Source organism: Falco biarmicus, chromosome 9 (assembly GCF_023638135.1).
Source record: "Falco biarmicus isolate bFalBia1 chromosome 9, bFalBia1.pri, whole genome shotgun sequence".
NCBI lineage: Eukaryota > Metazoa > Chordata > Aves > Falconiformes > Falconidae > Falco > Falco biarmicus.
The window spans coordinates 17,042,080-17,062,127 of NC_079296.1; the positions used below are offsets into that span (position 1 = coordinate 17,042,080).

Sequence of the window (20,048 nt, forward strand, 5' to 3'; positions counted from 1 at the left end):
TTCAAAAGGTTTCGAGAATGAACTGCTAAGCCTTGGGGACTAAAAAGCCCTTTAAGATTGGGGTCAAACTAGGCATTTAGATTCAAAAATAATAAATAAATCCATTCGGAGACAAAGGCCTATTGTATACCACTCTTCCAGGAAAACCCATGGGTGGCTGAGAATTACTTGGGAAAACTTTGCGTAAATTAATTCTGAATCATTCTCAGTTCTTTCTTCCACACTGAAAAGAGGGGTCTATGGAGGGAGAAAAGCATTGTGAGTTCACACAGGGTCAGGGAATATCTGGCTTTGCAAATGCAGAGCTAGAAAATGCTCACGGTTCTTGGGACGCTGAAAGAGAGAACCAGCACCCTCCCTGCCCAGGGCTCGCTGAGAACCTGGGGCACCATCAGCTCCAGCAGCAAGGGCTGGGGGGTGGTACATTCAGAAGGTATGGCGGTGAGGACAAATCACAGCAGTCAAAGCTTATGTGGTGTGATAGTTCAAAGGAACCACTTCCCACCAACATCTGCTTGAAAGGAAGAAAAAACAAGCAAACAAAAAGAATTCCACTGTTCCTTATCATACATTGCTTTCTCTGCTACCAGGCAGACACAGTCAAGCTGATGTGCAGAGTTCAATAGGAATTAGAATTTTACTTGGGAATTTTGCATTATTTTATAGATTTAGAAAATAATCATTAGGCTACATAGTTCTCTGCATTAGTTCAGAAAAACCACTGAAATCTCATGCTATGTTATGGGCTTTTACAGTAACATTTATAGAAAAACACTATTCTTTATTCTTAACTATGCAACCATGTGTTAACAATTATCACCACAAAAGCTATTTCAGTTCTTCCAAGTTATACAACAAACCAGACAGCAAGGACAGCTTTGAACAGTTGAACATCAGGTTCTTATTTATTATGTTATCCTATTTTTAGGTCAAAATTTTGCACATCTGCTGAAAGCACTTTCTCTACACCAGGCAATTCTCCTGGTAAAAGTGCTTCAGGTACTAAGCTGCTGAGGAGGAGCAGTACAACCCTGATTCAGTGCTTAATTACAAAACAAGACCTTCTTACAGAGAGCCAGGAAGACTCACAGCCTGGGCAAGGGAAGGACACAGCGCTTCCGTCATGCCACGTTATTTTCCCAGAATGATAACTGAGTTAGGGTGTAACCTTGGGGAATCATATTAATTAACAGTTTGACCATGATTTTGAAGTCATTGTAGACCTGCTACTAAATAGCTCTGTTCTTTTTCTGGAGCCTGTGAAACCAAGCATTTACCCATTACCAGGCAGCCTGATATTGAACATCACTTGCAACAGCCAGTACAAGCAGGATGGCCATTGTTCTACACATGAACGTGAATTCTCAAGCTTAGTTCTGATTCAATGCAACTCTCTGGAGAAGACCTTTGTGTTTAAAATACTGCATTCAAAAATCAAGGGAGTAGCCATCTCCTGCCAATACCTTTGAAACTCGCTTTTCTGAAAGTTTCCATACTGCACTTGAGATGAACACTAGGGAGAGTAACAGTGGGGAAAGTACATACCTTTGGCTGAGCTTGGAGAAAGAAGCCACAGCTCTACAGGTGTTTTCTGGATTCCTCCTGGAAAAGAAAAAAGCAGTAAATGTTACAAAACACCATAATCTAATGCAGCTGTTAGAAAAACAAACTATAAAATGCTCTCTCATTCTAAAATAAAAGAAACCACCATCCTAGGGTCTGCTAGAAAATTTGATGATTATTTCTAGCCCATCTACTTGAACTAAGTAAAAAAAAAAAAGCTAAGAGTCACCATTTGTCTATGAATCAGCTTTTATGAGGCAAGAGCCTCTATGTCTATATGAAAGCCAAGGCAACATCATCTGTGTTTATTATTCTGTGAAGAGAAACAGTGCCAAACTTCCTGCAACACCCACTTCAGCTGCTGAAGTCCAGAGAACTGAATGTGCTGCTGTTAGCATTCGGAGACAGGAATATGTTTTGATGTAATACATCAGACACAGGCTTGCCTGGTGACAAGAAAGTAACAGGTTGCATAACAGGTTAAAAGAGAGCCAAATATGAAAGCACTACTGCAACTCATACAGAGTAACTTCTACTCATCACTTGTGGATTTTTTCAAGAGTGTTCTAAGCATTCTCAAAATACCACAGAAGTTGGTAAATAGTTAAAGTCTCCTAGCTTGTCACATTAATGACAGTCTGATTGATGTATACAAATGTTCTAACACTACTCTCACTATGCTGTGTTTAATACAAACTTACATGTGAGTCAGGACTAGGACAAAGGTTCTCATGTACAGAGAAGTCTGCTTTACCGCTTTGGCCATCGCTATTTAGTCAGGTGTCTTCCTACTTGCCAAGGACATAGCCTGTGGATGCCTACACGTAGGGACACTGTGGGTGTGCCGCAGAGCTATTTCCCTCCTGCGGACATTATGCTGCTGCTTCTCCATCTTGGAGTCTCTCAGAGAAGTGCCTCCTCCTGCCTGAAGAGGTTGGCCTTTGCCTGTCTCTTCCTCCAGGTCTCCCTAAGAAGCAACTGGGAGCAGAAAGACAGATGTGCAAAAGCTAGAGTGTTTAAATGAGATCCAAGCCCTGTAGAGGATCCGGTTTCAGGATTTCTGCTCAAGGTTAAATCTAGTTTTTTCTCACCTCATTAAGGCCATAGTGTGGGAAATCACCTGACAATCTCCCCACCTGCAACAGGCACCTCTCTGCATGTTTTGAAGAGCAGGTAATAGCAGCTGGGAAATCCATTTGCTGCTGCCACCACCAAGGACATACAATTAGAAATGCCAAGCAAGCAGCATAATTCAGCTCGAACTCTCTGAGCCCAGTGTGAGTGATAGAAGCAGGGCCCATGCTCCAAGCTGTCTTTAACCCTGTGGCACAGAGCCTCAGGACAGGCAGATCTCACAATTTTGCATCATCCTCGTATTTGGATCCTGGTAAGGGAACATTTACACCTCCTGCATACTCGCAGTGAAAAGCTGTCTGTTCTCAGTACAGGAGAAGGTGCTTTATTTGTTTCTCAAATGGTAGATCAGTAGGTACCTCTGGATGGGGAGAAGACACAAGCCTCTCCCCAGTGGGAAGGGCACCATAGGATGAAAAGTATTCATTCAGCAGAATATATCGTGTCCAGACTTCCCTTTCTCATCCTGGAAGTTTTACATGTGAGTCAGGACAGTTGTAGTCCCAAAGCAGAAGGGAAAAAATCCAACATCTCTGCAAGACAACCTGTCATGGGGGAGGGCTCCCGCCTACCCTGGCAGGTAACCCCTCACATCAAACATCAGTCCATCATCCTGTGCAGGAGAAGCCCTTCTGGGGAGCTCTACACAAGACTCACAGCACCCCACTGTTTTTCTACCCTACTGTTCCTTTCTCAGTTGCAAGATTTATGCACATGTTGATGTGTTCTTGTGGGTATTCCAATCAGTGAGGAATTTTTCCCTCCCCACAGTGTTGCTCTGGAGAGTAAACAGAATTCCCATTAACTTTTCTACTTCTTCCTCCTCAGAAAGCAACTTACCTCACCAGCTACTTGAACCCACTAGTAAGGATGTATGAACCCCTAAGTAAGGACTAGGGCTCTAGAACACCTCATCCCTCTTCAACCCACCTCCACAGGTTCTGAGCTTCATTTTCCTCAAAAGTCCATAGGATCAAGCCCACCACACTGGATAGTGCAACCCATGACAACGCTATAACACCACTGGCTATACCAGTCAGGTATCATGTACTACCACTGACACCCTAAAGCCGCTTTTACTGGCAGAGACATTTTGCCTCCGTGCCTAAGCTACCTGTCTTCCTGTGCCATTCAGCTCTTAATTTCTCACTTACTGTCTGAAGCAGGAAGAGTAACACTATCCTATCCAATTTGGGTGCTATGATGTGCTGACATTCCTACAGAGGAACTCTAATACAGAAAAAGAGAGAGGCACACTAGCAAATGGCACAGCTGTATCTTCGCTTTCTATCCTGTACTTACTCTGGATCAAATTCCCTACCCAACGCATATTTCATGCCCTAATGCCAGTGCTGTTATGGAAAACACATATTACGTGTTAATTTATGAGGGGCAAATGCTGCCTACAGGTTGCCTTTAATGTGTCAAACTTTGATTGTTTACCTGCAAAAAGCTTTTTGATTCAAATCCTGCCCTACCCTCAGCCACACTGCACAAACAAATGCCTCTGAAAAGAGAAACAAAGCAAAACAAAAAACCAGTCAAACCTCTTTAAAACAAAACAAAACAGTCCTGCATGTTTTTGCCTAGAATGTTAAGTCAAAGGCTGAGAACAGTAAGTGACATACCCTGATTGCAGCAACACTGCTCCAGGAAAGTCATGGACTTCCCAGACACCACAAGACAGCAACATGCCTAAGTATACCGGAGCAAATGTTATTCTGAATAGCAGTAATATTATGCGTTGCCATTAGATAAGTAACCCCAACATGAACCATTCTTATCTAATGTTAATCCAGAGCGCCAAAGGACTGTTGTTTCCATTGGTTTGCAATAGAGGAGAAATTCTTTGAGAGTCCAATTAAGTTCAATCACTAACACATGCTTCCTACAGATATCCCCGAGGATCAGGCACACATTGCAACTACATTCCTGACAGCTAGAAAGGCAGTAACAGCAAAATGAAATTCTGCTTTTAAACTGCTGTTTTACAGCTTGAAGAAACAGTATCCAGGATGCCAACCGCTCCCTGCAAAATGGTCTGGTCAGGGCAAAATATGCACAGATTTCCTTTTTGGCAAGCGCAATGGTCTAACTTTTGATTAGGTGGCAGCCATGCAGCTTCCAAACAGCTTGAGCAAGACGAGAACACAGTATCTGAATTAACTTTTAAATTAAGTAGTATGCAAAATGTACAAACGTGTTCTGACTGCTTCACTGTTTTAGGGCTCCACACTAAATTAGTCATCACAGAGTGACAGAGTGGTCAGGGTGGGAAGGCACCTCTGAAGATCATCTCGTCCAACCCCTGCTAAGGGAGGTTCTTCTCGAGCAGGTTGCACAGAGTCGCATCCAGGCAGGTTAAGACCCACAAAGTCAGGGTGTGCGTGCTTCCACTGATGGTCTTGTTTTCGAAGAAGTTGTGAGCTTTCCCAAGAAACAGTTTTCTCGCTGAATTGCTATGTTGAGTTCTGTTCCTGTGCAATTTCTTAGCTGCAGCGTAGAAATAAATACATGGTTTTTTTATGGGGGAATGGGAGACTCGCTCATTTGTTTTAGGAATTTATTGCAACCAAAGTCTTTCAACGCTACCTGTGACAGAAAGGGTAAGAACATTCCCCTATTCTTTGATTCTGATGGAGCAAATGTTGTCCTGAATTTACTGCATCGACTGCTGAACGCCTGCACTCCCCTAACCACATCATCTCTCCAGGTGGACAACACGTCCTCCTGACCCGTGTCCTTTCCATCCCCAAAGCACACAGCTCAGCGATACAGAGGCAGGACTTCAGTGCTGCCCACCCCTACAGGGTGCCAAAGGCAATGTGGGGCTCAGCCAGGCGGGTGGGATGCAGGGATCAGCGCCAGGCTGTTCAACTCCACCTCGTAGCTGCATGCTGTGCCTTTTGATCAAGAGGGATCATTCAACTGTAGCACTATTATTAAACAGCTCACTCCCGAATATTGCAGGCAAAATTTTAAGACGCATGGGAACACGGGTTCTTCCAAAACGAGCTCCTGCCTTGTGAAACAGGCCCAGTGGGCTCTGAAGAACTTGGTACTAACCTGTACTATTTTGAGCACAGTGAAGGTGTTTCAAACTTAAGGTTTTATATAGATTCTGGAATGAGTATACTTTTTATCCCTTCCAGGGAAACTCTATGGGAGGTCCCTGGAATAAGCACTAAAACTTCCCGGAGCTGAACTCTGTAGCTCAAGCATGCTGACAAACAGGATCCATGTTTAAAAAACAATAATAATAAAAATAAAAAAAATCAGTGGTCACACTATACAGAAGTACATATTTATTAAGAAACAAAGAGCATGCATATCCATCCTTCTGCCCACAACAGTCTAACTCAGTCTCCATTTACGCCTGCAAGAATTATTCTGGCACATCAAAGGATGGCTGCTGTGCCACTTGAAATAATGTGAAGGCTGTCATTTTCCACATACCTCCTGTGAAGGAGAAACATGCCCAGTTCTGCAGTGTACGTGACGCATCACACAGTCAACACTGATGTCTGTAAAACCTGAGTGTGGGGGAGAAGGGAGGAAGGAGAGGGAACAGAACAGAGTGTCACTGCCTCTGCTGTTTTGGAGCACTTGTCCCTTTTCATCACGTATTAACGTAGTCCCTGTGGAAGGTAGTCAAGGTTTAACTCACAGCGTACAATGAAATTAAATCATTTTCCCCAACTTAGTCACTGACTTTCTGTGCCTTTTTAAACAAAAGGCCAGGAAGAGCACCAAGGAGCGCAGCAGCAGCAGCACTGTCTTCAAACAAACATGCCTTTGGAAAAAATGACTTAAGTAATTCAAAGAACAGCAGATCACAAAAGGAAGCTGATGATGAAGGGACACTTTTTTCCCCACCTCTAGCCTTATGAGGACTGTAATCCTAGCAACCAGCATTGTTCAGAAGCATGTGTGGGAGGACAGGGGGAAGAAAGGGTCGCATTGTTTATGGTACACAGACACAGGGACTGTGGCAGGAGCCAAATGAGGAGAATAACTTCTGTGTAAGAAAGGAAGAGTGAAAGGAAATGGGTAGGTAAGGACAATTGTAGGATTTGTACAGTACAGAAGAGAATCCCTTCCATGCAGGATGCAATTTCTTCCATGGAAAAGATGTTTCATCCATGGAGCTGGATGACATAACTCTTCTGGAATACCATGGAAAAGATGTCTCATCCATGGAGCTGGATGACATAACTCTTCTGGAATAGTAACCTTCCAGTGTTTGTTATCTGTGGTTCTGTTACTAGACGGGTTCCAGTTCTTATAATTAGCACATTATCAGCTAAAAAGTCAAAACATTCCTTGCATCAATCTATTTAGTCCTACGTCACCTTTATGAGATGGTCACCAACTAAGACTGCAAAGAATGTCTGGTGTGAATTATAAATACTTTAAAGGGTTTTCAAAGTATGAATACTCAACACTTCCTGAAAATAAACTTCCTGGAATAAGCTTCTGGGTCACTTACATCAGTAAGCCTTTCCGATATCCTGGCCATTTCCCCTCTTTTATAGCTAACAAAATGGAGGAGCACAGAGGCATCAGACAACTTTTATAAAGGCATCTTATTTACAAATCTAAAAGGCGGCAGTTGTTTTTTTCACCGGTTGTCAAGCACTTCAGATTTCACCAGGAAAATCACATCCCACCTGCAGAACGCTAAGAACAGTTTGAAAACCTATTAAAAGGCATCTAATAAATCCCACAGGATTTAAAACAAATGCCTACAAAAAAACCACTGCCTTCATCTAGAGCCCATACAAGCTTCTCTATGGACAGATTAAGGAAAATGGTCGTCTTGTTGACCTGCTTGTAGTATGACATTAATTACTCGGTCCACAAGTGTGAAAATACTTTCCTAGCTGCATTGTATCAGGACCAGAAATACAGGCAGAGCCCATAGTTTTTGACTAACGGCATTCCTTTACCACAATTACTTCTATGTGGACTCCTCCACAGCAAGTGAGTTCAACCAGGTGGCTGCTTACACATGGTTTTCTGTGGGCTGCCTCAAGGATGCCCATGAATAAAAGCAAGTCTGCTTTCAACAGGCTTAAGTCAGGTAGGCAGGGATCTGCAGCTAACAAGGAGTCCTAAAGGGTTCACACACAGCAAAGTGCTGAAAACCCATTATTTACAGCGACAGTATATTAATTACTGCCCTGAAAGTAATTTCATTAAGCCTCTTCATACAATCTAAATATTCACACCATTATTTGGTGGTATCAGAAAAACATCTAACATCTGGAAATGCAAGTTGCAGCAAGACAAAAAAACACCAAAATAAAGTGAAAAAGGATCCCCAGCACTTGATGGAGCTGTGACAAGCATCCAGAAGAAACACGCTTCACCATTAAACTTCTTCATGTTATTTCCAAATGATTTTTGACACTGGAACTAGCTTTTAATAGATGCAAAGGAGATAAATGTCTCATTACCAAAAATAAATCCGTCTGTTAAGGATGACAGAGAGAGGCAGAAGCACTGCACTGCCTATTATGGTACTGAGCAACAGATTTCACTCCCTCTGCTATATGCCCATTAATTAAAAATCTGACAAGCTTTCCCAAGGAATTTCTGAGCTTCTTTGGTCCTCTCTTTAATTCCTTTATAATTCTTTGTATATATAAACATGCCAAGCCTGGAAAGAAGTGGGGCATGCACATAACTTACCACAGAGCTCTTTTTCTATTGCAATAGAAATACTGGTAAGGAAACAATAACAGACAAAAGGGGAATAATGAAAGAAATTAATGCAATGAAACAAATGTGCCTGCAGTTCCCCATCCAGTCACCAGAAGAAGCTGCTTAAAACACCAGCACCAACATGTTTTTCTGTCTAGGACAGAGACCTTCTATGTCTGTGCCAGGGCTAGATGCATTAGCTCCCAGTGAACTAAATCACTTTGCATTACAGCCTGTTTCATGAACATGCGAGACACTGCTTTAATAGGAAGTGGTAGCTTGCTTTAGCATTAACAGTGTCGCACACAGCCATAACGCAGTGAGGCCTTTGTTCTCTTTGCAACGTGTTGCCTTTGTAAAATTCCCTCCCTACAGTCAGGCAGAGTAGACATTTCATTCTCACAATTGATATAACATGGTCAGACCTCTCGCTCTGTCAAACACATACACACTCCCTCATACATAGCCATACTCACAGATTTTTGCTCTTTCTTCTTGTTCTCCTTTGATGAGATAAAAATCACCCCGCAAAGCAAAACCACACATCTGCGCAATCAGAGCAGTTTCTGTTCAGACCATTGTTACACCTTAAATAAAGCCGCCTGGAAAAAATTTCTCTGGGATATTGTTGCTTATGAGGTTCAGAGCTAGGCGCACATGTAAAAACTGAAGCATAGGCGGCCTTCCACCGTACCATACAGAAAATGCGATCCTGTGTTTTACTCAGCTATTCATCTGCCCTTTAAAGCAAATCCAGCTGAAGCAATTCTTTGCTGGCATGCAGGAGGGCTAGATAGCCTAATAAGTCTCCTCCACCTCTAAGCAATTCATGCCTTGCATGGCTTGTTTTTATTGACTTATCTTACTGGCTCTTTGTGGGCAGCAGCACGTACCTCATGCAAATGCCAAGACATCTCTTGCTTTGGGATGCTATTGTGCGAATGCAAGTAAATTGGAATTAAAACAAAAACACATCATTTCATTTCTGAAGGATTAAGTCAATATCCTCATGAATATTTTTTATATATCTAGAGAGGAGGTTCAGCAACACCACCCCACAACCACTCCATTAACCAATCCAGCCCTTCCAGTTCAGGGTCATAGGCGTTACTGTTCCTGCTTCACCACAGCTGTTATCCGAGCTGCTCTGCAAAGATTAGAGCTTTAACACCTCCAGCAGGGATTCCCAGCCACTGAGGCAGAAGTCGTGACACCCGAGACAACCAGCACGACAGAATAAATACGTGTTCTGAATACATCAAACTGTTAAGAGTGAAAGACTCCTCTTCATCAAAACTTCCTTTGTGCACCTTTTTACCTCAGCAGAGACTGATTGTGACATTTCAAGTTGGCAGAAAAAAATGCCACATTTGTGGCATTAGCTGATGAGCTAATACAAATGGGGGCAGCTACGAGTCTTCCTAACACAAGAGGAACGCTAATTCTGAATATGCCTTAAGGAGTTACTGTAGCATCGACACCAAATCACAACATCTGTTAACATCACCTTTCTGACTAAAAGAGCAAGCAATGAAACTTCCACTTCCAAGCCAAAGTGCAGAGGAAAGAAAAGTAAGTAAATATTCAACCTGTTACCTTGAAAAAAACTTCCATGTTTCAGCAGTAATCCACCACGTGAAATTCTTCCCCTAAGTCTATCACCTGGAAAGGAGAAGCAGCCTGAGTGAGAGCACTTGAGAAACAGAGCACTCTCAATTTCTAAATTTTAACCATGTTAAAATGACCAAGCAAGCTGTAGTTTTAAAAATTAAGCAGCAAAACTTGACTACAGGAAAGGAAAGTCTGCTTTCACTGCTTGGAAATGGTCCTGATTTTTTTAGTGGGAACATTCAGTAGTACATGTTAATATTTAACTCTGTGTTTTTCCAATATTACACCAGTCTTCCTCCAGGGATGCTGAGGAAGGTACTGGCATAGCTGAACTGTTACTATCCTTTAAAAGCAAGAGAAGTGACCACTACAAAAAAAACAGCAACAGAAAATACAAGATAAAGGAGAAACGTTTCTGAAAAGAAAGTTTCTGTATTACACATCACAAGAACATCTTAATGAATCAGCAATTCACATAGACAGTAAGCGATGAAAAAGATGTTAATAAAACCCATCAGCTGTCCTCCACACAGCTGTACTGCACACTACTGCTTTACTTGGTCACTTGTCTTTCTGAAAGTGCAAAGTCTCATGATAACCTTCAAGCACTGGCCAGTGAACATCTGCTCTTTTATCTGTGGCACTGCTGCTCCAACTGCCAGGGCAAACATAACAAGCTCAGTCAGGGACATCCCAGCCACCCTACTGCAAAGCGTTTGCACTGTCTAGTTTTCTCGAATCTTGTTATGAGACACTCTTTCCTTCTGCCTGCCCATTTTTCCTCCCCCAGATGTTGTCCGAGTTTTTCCTTGGTTTTTGAGTTAGCTAGAAACAAGACTTTAAAATTAAATGCTGAAAGGAATCTGCCCACACTCACAGTGAGACATAAGGAGGAAACAACCGGGTGTTCGGAGATGGTAGCACCTGCTGTCCTCTGGTGAACACGCATCCCACATCATCCCTTGTGCCAGAGCATGGGGCATAGGACAGTCACAGCCCCTTTCTCCAAACGCACTGCGCAAGAGGACACTGTCCTGACATTTCTAATGGCAATTAGTGGTACCCAGAAGCGACCACCACCTTTGGAAGGACAGACGTGTTGTTTTGGTACTTTAAAGAATCTGGGTGGAAAAAGCCATTAATGTTAGAAAACACAATGAGCGAATACAAGTTGGCATGCATTTCCAGATGCCTGCCTCATTGTTACAAGATGCAGAAGGAAAGTCGATACTCCTACAGACAGTAAAAACCTCATCGTATCAGTGCCTTCTATCCCCCCACCATTCTATTCACCATCTTTAAGTGGGAGGTGTTCCGCAGCCTTTCACACTTGACCTCTTAATTAAAGCATGGTAAAATTAGCATCTCAGACACGATAGATCCTTTACCCACCTACATCAGTAATTAAACTAATTCTCAAGAGAGCAAGAACATTTGTTATGTGTAATGTAACTTTAGCTGGGGTATTCCAAAGAAGGAAAAAAAGCTGATGTAATAAATGCAGTCATTTATATTTTAAGGGAGCTATTGTAAATGAAAGAAGAACACCTGTGACAGCTTGAGGGGGCCCCAGCCAAATGAAATCTTTTGTGTCACCCAGGGACAGTACATTGCATATGGCCTCCCCATCTCCAGCTGCAATATTGAATAACTAAGTGGTGAAGTAGACACGCTTTATGCCTTCTCTGACTCTCAGATACTGGCACCATGATCTGCTTTCAAAACTGATGAACTGTACCTTATAGTAATTTCATACTAGTTCTATGTGAAAAGCAGGATAGGTCTGAGTAGGTCTAAGGTCTTTCCCAGGGACAGTGCAGCATTTGTGAAAATCCTAGGAGACTTTGACTCACGACTGAGACAAGCCTAGGCTATATCAAATGCAAATAATTGAATAACCATGTAGAAAGAGTTTATGTGCTTAAAGATGAAAATTACACCTTATCAGAGTGGCAGACTTCCATATTCTCTTCATGCTGATGTATAATGGACCAAGAAATAAGAGAAAGTTCAAGAAAATAACTAAAAATGTATACAGAACCAAGGATGTATGGAGGATACTTGAAAAGCTACAAGAGCACAGAACACAAAACCCATTCATTTAGGAACCATGACTGATCACTGACATCTTCTGAAGCTGAAATCCATGTCTGAGAGCTTGAGTTTGTGCTTGAGCCTGAAAGCACTAAAAACACCATTTCTGTTGTCAAATCTGTACTTACTTGCTCACAGGGCCCGTTACGCAGCCGAGGCGTAACTGTTGAGAAACGGCCTGACAAAGGTCTGCTTGCCTAAGCAGTGACAAGGGAACTCTTTCTAAGGATTTCTCTAAAGCTGCATACGGGCAATCCGGGCCTCACGGAGCTTCAGAGAGTCCTCCCAGCCATCTCCTCCACTCAGGGTGTAAATGCGTAGTGTTCCAATTATAAGCAGCCAGCATGCATGCAACATGCTGTCTCTCCCCAAAATACAGTCAAATCCACATCAGGTAAGGTATAAATTTCCCCAGTCCTTCCTTGCTGCATTACTAAGCAATTAAACAAACTACAGTATACACTGTTAAACCTCAGCCTAAATCCTCATCCTGAAGTTTAGCTGATCTCATGATTCTTCCACTCGGAGCTACTCAGTTGAGACTGGCTGACTGCCTGTCAGAAAAATCACACCAAACCCCACCACACCACACCAACACGGTATTTCAGAGGGAAAGAGAGCAGCAACCGTTCCCAGCTTTCAGGCCTGCGGTGGAATTTCAACCACCTGGACGAGTGAATTACGACTTACTAAGAGGCATCCCGCAGCAGTGCCTATACCTGTTTCTCAGAAGGAAGGGAAGAGAGACCATATAATGTTGTTTTGATATAAGCAATAATGTTGACTGGGGAGGTTGCTTTTGGCAGGGTTGTTGGGGTTTTGGTGACATTGGTGGTGGGTTGTGGAGTTTTTTTGGTTGTGGTTGGTTGGTTTTGGTTGGGTTGGTTTGGGTTTGGTGTTGTTTTTTTTTTTTGTTTTTTTGTTTTTTTTTTTTTGGGGGGGGGGGGGGGGGGAGAGGTGTGTTTTCCAGGGGATTTTGGGTTTTTACACAGGTAATATGTGTTGGTATTGAGGTCATGCCTTGATTTTTAATATAAAAATATAAAATATATTTTTAAATATATAAAAAGTAATGAATCAGTCTCATACAATTGGTAATATAACAACCAAAACAGTTAAAAACCAAACACCAATGGCAAAGATTTTTAAGAATACACTTGTACATAAGAGTACTTGAAAACAAAACACTTCCCCTAGATGTTTTAAAGCCTTCCCTCTCTCCCCCGTGCTGCTAAACTACAAAAACCAGGAGCTCTTTCTCACATGCAGAACCCAAGAGCCATCTCCCCGAGATGAAGGAGGCTGTAACTTTTGCTGCTTGGAAGTCTGTACTGCAGGGACTTGTAGGCTGTCTGGGATTTATCAGCTGTGGCCATTCCTCCAGCCCCCACCGGAAACACACCCACTTCTGCCACCAGTATTAAACATCTGAATGCTTAGCACAGGCTTACCGAAAACTGAGTAATGGGCTCAGCAAATTCAGCCTTGTGTATCTGAGAATTGCTCTATCACTGTTCATCCACATTTCAGGCACACAAACAAATCAGGGTTGTTGAGAATTGTGCAAGAAAGTTACCAAAATATTAAGCCCAAGCAAAACACTGTGAAGAAAAATACTTAAATTTCTGTTCTATTTCAACTATCTTTTTCTTGACTTGCACCAGTTTCTATGATTAATCTTTAAAATGTCGCTAAGGAGATGAGACAGCTAAATGGTCATTGTCTTAAGTATACACTGAACATCTCATAGCACAGCCAGTTTATTCCAGTTCTGCTATGCAAAGCAACAAATACTGAGCACATGACAGCTAAAATAATCAGAGGCATTCAGTTATGAATAAACAAGGCCAAAGCAGAACATGAATATAGGAATAGAGGATTTAAAACCTTTTATAAAAGGTTGTTATAAGCCTATAGAAGGCAAAATTGACTGGGCAAGTTCCCGTCATATCCAGGGCACCATCTGCAAAATGAAGAGAACATTTTTAGAAGTAACTAAGACAACTTATTATGGTATTAACAACATTAATTGGAGTATATATAGGCTCAGAAGACCAGATCCCCAACAAGTACAGTGAGACTACCTTCTGAAGTCAATGGCTTTTTTTGAAAGTTTCAGATGTGAAATGACACAGTGAAACTTGTTCCTAGACCTTCTGACATATAACGGTAGCCACAGATCATAAGTTTAATAAATAAAACAATTTCAGTGGTCTGATTAAGACAATACAGATGAAAGTTCATAATTAGCCAGAAGATTAAATGCTTCCATTTATGTACACACAGGAAACTCCTTCAACTTCACAGAGGGTACCATGGCACAAAGAGCAAAATTCATCACTCCAGTGTCCTGGAAGGACTAGTTCCCAGCAGATGCTTCTAAGGTCATGATTTTTGCAAGAAGCATCCCCAAAAATGCTGGAAATGAAAGGGAGAGTAATGTTCCAAAACTACATTGCCAAAAATGTCACTGTCTCCATCCAGAGGCACTCGAGTGCATTAGTTTTGAGGTCATCAGAACATTTCTGGTCTGTTAGAGAAGGAACAGGGGCAAGAGACAGTAATCATTCGCTTGAGAAACTCTCCCAGAAATTTTCTTGGGACCAAAAAGGCATTAGGCTTCCCAGTGTCACCATATAGCATGCAACCTCCCCAGAAAACTTGGTCTGAAGGAAAAACATCCTGGACTGAGCTGCACAGAGCATTTTAAAAAATGTATAAGATAAAGTAATCACTGTGTACAAGGCAGAACATAAAACCTGAAAAGATGCCCCGAACAAGTCTGCTTAGGATTTTATACCATCCTCCACCAAAACAAACTTTCACAATTTATGTTCTACCTGACTGCAACTGCCCCATCTCCAGATGGCCCTGACTACCCTCCTGTTCACCAGCAACTAGCTCTTCCCCTCACCTTCCCTTACTGTCTTCCCTACTGTAATGAAGCCAAGTGCCAGGGCTCTCCGAGGAGACAGCTGCTAACTGTTATCTACTATCAAGCAGACTGTCACAGCTTGTGTTAGGTTCCCCATACATAAACCCTGCTGTCATCAGAACAGCACAGTAGGACGACACACCATGTCCAGGTCCCTGGAGAGGGGTGGAGGTCCCGCACCAGGGAGACGGTACAGAATGAAGACAATTTTGCTAGTCTTCGGGCACGAAAGAAACTTATACTTTCAGCGGGGTTGGGTTTGGAGGACAGATGGACCTTTGGTCCGTTGCTTTACAATACTTTCAACTAAGTCAGGTCAAGGGCACTACCTTCAGGACAAATCATGTCCCACACAAAGGGATAGGGCATTCAGGATGGATGCCATCAGCATGGAGGCACAACATTCCTGCAGATTACACTTCTGAAGCTCGAAGAGGAGGGAGCTGCAGGTACATGTACCCTTATCATTACTGCAACCATCAGGCGTAGGACACTGTTCACTTTGCCAGCTCAGGAGTGGATATGGATAGCACTGCAGCCACAGCTGCAGGCAGCTCAGACAAAGCTGGTGGTCCAGGCAGGAAAACAGAGTGAAAGCTCAAAAAGCTAGTGCATTCGGAGTGCCTAGTAGCTGACCTGGAATCTGATCTAGCTCTACATGGGAGGGGGTGTAGTGGGAAGTCTGAGGCAACACACATATTTTGTTTCACCTCTTGCTGCTTGTTTTCTGAATCTCCTTCACCTCTTCTCAAATAAAAACTTCAGGGCAGGAAGCAACTTTCTTACTATTCCTAATCCTTGAAATGATACTTCAATGAGGTAGCACTGAATGCTTGTGATTATATGCTAATATCATTATTAGATCCCAGGTAATCATCACTTCAAGACAGCAATATTGTCCACTTCTCCTATCAGAGACAACAGCTTAAGAACTTTGTACAATTTGCAGTTTCCTTGTTACTCTGAGGTTGCCAGAAAATTAAAATCAGGGTAGCAAAACAGCAGTATTTTTCATTAAAATCCCAAGGAGTTAATTACGTAAATACTGTTATACACTGCACTTCACGATCTTTCCCCAAGAAACTTGTTAGGCCCTTTTAGTAATGCACAAGCATCATCTTATTCCCATGAAACGGAGGAAATCGTGTTCAGCACAGCCACAGATGTCACCGTGAGGTGTTCCTGCACAAAGATAACAGGGACCCACTTCTACACATACCCAGTAGCAGAAACTGGCCTTTATTACAGTTGCATGTCCAATAATATCAGGAAGGATAAAATATTTCATGAGGACAAGGGCAACGGTGCTCTGTTCAAGGGCTTGTCATCACTTCCGATTAGAAGCTCAGGAACACAAAGCCTGTTTTCACTCCAGAGCTGCAGGCAAAATAGCACCAGCCTCAGTGATGCAAGTGAGAAACAAAACAAAAATGAAGGAGAAAAGGAGGAAAAAATATCTCCAAATTTTAAAAAGCAAGGCTGCCATGTAATCACACTTCCACAGTGAGAAAGAAAACACTTCTAGCCTCCTTTAGGGGCTGATCATACAGGCTGCAAAGAAATGAGAACATATTTTTCATTTTTTTTTCCCAGCTTTGTTTTTCATCCAGGTTAATTACATTAAGATATAGGAAGGAGCTAAAGGGCAGAGGAGCAAAAACAAGTACATTTTCTCCTCCACAGCTTAGTAACCCCAGCCTGGTTTCAATCTTTTGTAACTACCGGGTATTACTATGTATTCCCTCAGGAAGCTAGGACAGCCCTAATTAGTCTATGATAATGAAAGATACCTTTTAACTGCTATATCCTTTCCACCACATACTGGAGGCCATCGGAAATTTTCACAAACTAAAGCATGCATGGATTTGACCCAGCCCAGCTGTGCCTGCATTCCTATTAACCCTAGTGGCCCATGGCCACCAGCTGGGACTACCATATAATCCAGGCACGCTGACAGCGAGAGGACACTAGGCACCAATTAAAATACCAGAAGCTATCATTGCTGTGAGCACTACTGCAGCTTAGGGAAGGGAAACACTACTGTAGATAAGGCTTGCAACTTCTGTGGATGTTTCCTGGTTTTGCCAGGCTATGTTAAAGCTAAAGAAGAAATACAATAAAGAAAAAAGTGATCTAAGTTAACCATTTTTTAGTTTGAAAGCCAAGAAAATAGAAGTCTTTCCCAACAACACCCATGTGCTCCTCTTGAGCATTTTGTGCCTGAACCAAAGCGTATAACAAGATCCCTATTTTTATAGCTGAAGAACACAGGAACGGAGCTTCTAATTTAGTTGCAGTTCTTACCATCACCCAAAACCATATCATCACACCCACACAGGCACCTGGAGCCAGCTTTAAAGGCCAAAGAAGGTGGTTCCATTTTGAAACGTGATCAATTCCATGACAGTTGACAAGACCTTCAAATACTCGGAGACTACCAGCGCCAAGAGAGGGGAAGGCTGCAGTGCCAAAGACCACACTGGTTCTGTTTCACAAAGGGAAGCTGGGTGACCCTGTGGTGAAGGCTGAAGAGCTTGACTCTAGCTTCCTTGGAAGGAAGCTCTCTGAATAACTTGGACAAGTCATTTAAGCTCCTAGCACCACCCCCCATCTAAAATTTAAGGCTAGCATTGATCTTCTACCTTGCGGCAATATAATAGCTGAATCTGCAAAGTGACAGTGACTTAAATCTAAATCAACAGGACAACTGAAGTTGTCCGTCTACTTGCCAACAGGACGCACGCTCTAGAACAGTGCACAAAAAGGCAATTCTTAAGTGTGGGGCATTTTTTCATCTTGAATTATTTTTTTCCTCTTCCTTAGAATGAAGGCATATCAAATCGTCGTCCATTCTTTGCAAAAGGGTGCAGAGCACTGGTCGAGGGCAAGCTCTGGATCCCGGGAGCCAGAACCTGCAGCCCAGAGCATTTCACTCAGCACCTCCCCAAGGCAGTGACTCTGGGACAAGGCATCCCAGCAAATGGACAACCAAGGAAGCAGACAGGCACCCAGACAGGAAATGTGTTTGGCAGTTAGGATCCTGTCAGCATTTTGTCAAAGCTGAGCTATCTCTGAAGCACATTTCAATTTCAGAGAATTTGTGACTTGCTAAAAATATGGCACTGGAATTCTTCCAACACCTTGTAGTCATTGGAACCAAACTGTAATGTGCTTTAATGTGCATCAACATTATCTAAGTTCCTGACAGTATTTATAGATTTGACATGAAGAGCTCTGATGAACAGAATATTTCTTGGTTTCATGCACTGACTGAGAATGTTCACTCCAATGAGTGATATTTGGGGTTCACCCAAACTAGGGTAAAATTTGGGTAATTTGGGTTTTTTAAGCTGCTATTTTATGTCTTTGCAGGAGTCCATCAGAATTAGAACCTTCCTATGTTTTGCTTTGGGACACTCTGAATAAAAGAGGCATTTGCTGTTCAATATTTCAAATAAAAAGGCTTCAGCCCTTTCACAGGATGCAAACCACAACTGATTCAGCTATGACATAAAAAAAAAACCCACCACAAAAAAAACCAACCCATCCACACAAGTTTCTTCAGTGTTAGAAGGACAATGTATTCCCTACAGAAACATGTTTAGCATTTTTCTAGACAGATATAACCAAATTTTAATGACAATGAAGAAGCTACTGTAACAGTACAACAAAACACAACATTAAACAGCATTTACATGCTTTTCCTGACCCCTTAGGACATCACAGTTCTGCCATTCTAACAAAATATTTTTCCTCTTTATTTAAATCACCACAGAGGTTTGGTGATTTGCCAAGAAACCTGCTGAAGTCAATGTGATTTGCAGCATGAACGTAATATATAAAAAAAATACCTCCCCTGTGTATCTCTTGACAATGTTTGTTTCAGTGTATACTGTTGCGCCAAGTGTCTGGAATGTTACACTTGTTCAGAAAGTTCCCAGAGCCCTGATGCCTGAAGTCATTTTGTTTCACTTATGTATATTTTGTGGTATGTATAAGTCAAACAGATCTGGTGCATGACTGGAATTAAATGCTCTTCCCATAACGAGACGCTGAAAAATGCCATACAAAATTGATTCTAATAGCACAGCGATATTTCAACCCATGGTTTTATCTGTCCTGTGGCCCCATGCAGTCTGTAACATGTACATTCAAAATACACTGCAAATTGAACCAAGATAACAAGACGAGGAAAGACTTCCAAACTAAATGGTTGTTGGGGGGGGCGGGGGGGTGGATTTTTTTTTTTTCTTTTTTTTCTTTTCAAATCCACAATATGTCCAGCTTCCACTGCTGAGTTAGTACTGTTGAACTGATAACAACATTTTACTTGAAGAACAACTTTGTTGTTGATGGTTGACAGATAGATTCAGGATGTAAATGTCAACTAAAGTGAGAATAAATGAACTGGAAGAGGTCTGAGCCAAAACCAGATAAACTGAGGTTCAGCAGCAGCCATTACTACAGTTTAACAGTGCAAGAAACCACTCAGTAATGTCATAAGGAAGAATTACACAGTATTGTTTTACGCTAAGTGAAAATTGCTTTCCACTTTTTCTCAAGCTTACACTTCATTATACAATTCTTCAGCTAGGCAGATTAAAAAAGATACTTTCATTTGACCACAGATAAAATGTATTTGTACTACATCATCTGGTTGAACTCTAAGCTTTTTGGGGCAAGAACTAGATTTACTTTTGTTTAGAGCCTGAGAAATGGAGGCTGTAGTCCTAACTGTCCTACCGGCACTACTATAATACATAATAAAATACTGTCTTGTGTTCAATTGCAATTGAGTGACAGCTGCCCACATACTAAAACCTCTTGGGCTACATGCTAAAAGTTATTTGCTGCTTGAAAGTCATAACATAAAACACTACTCACTGACAGTTACTGAGCAAAACCTGAATGAGTGGTTCCACAGAAACTGGAAGAACCATACATAAAAGACAACCAGCTGAGGTACAAACCAGCCTGATGAATCTATACCTACATCAAGGAAGGA

At 42.0% G+C, this 20,048-nt stretch overlaps 1 protein-coding gene across 9 annotated transcripts in view; it reads right to left on the reverse strand.

Moving 5' to 3' along the window:
• The window catches only part of SORBS1 (sorbin and SH3 domain containing 1), a 179,845-nt gene that overhangs the window by 126,492 nt on the left and 33,305 nt on the right, over window positions 1-20,048 (reverse strand). For all 9 annotated transcript variants that reach the window (XM_056350937.1, XM_056350938.1, XM_056350936.1 and 6 more), the window contains one exon: window positions 1,546-1,602. In XM_056350937.1, the coding sequence (XP_056206912.1) occupies window positions 1,546-1,602 (57 nt within the window). The remainder of the gene's footprint in view (window positions 1-1,545; window positions 1,603-20,048) is intronic.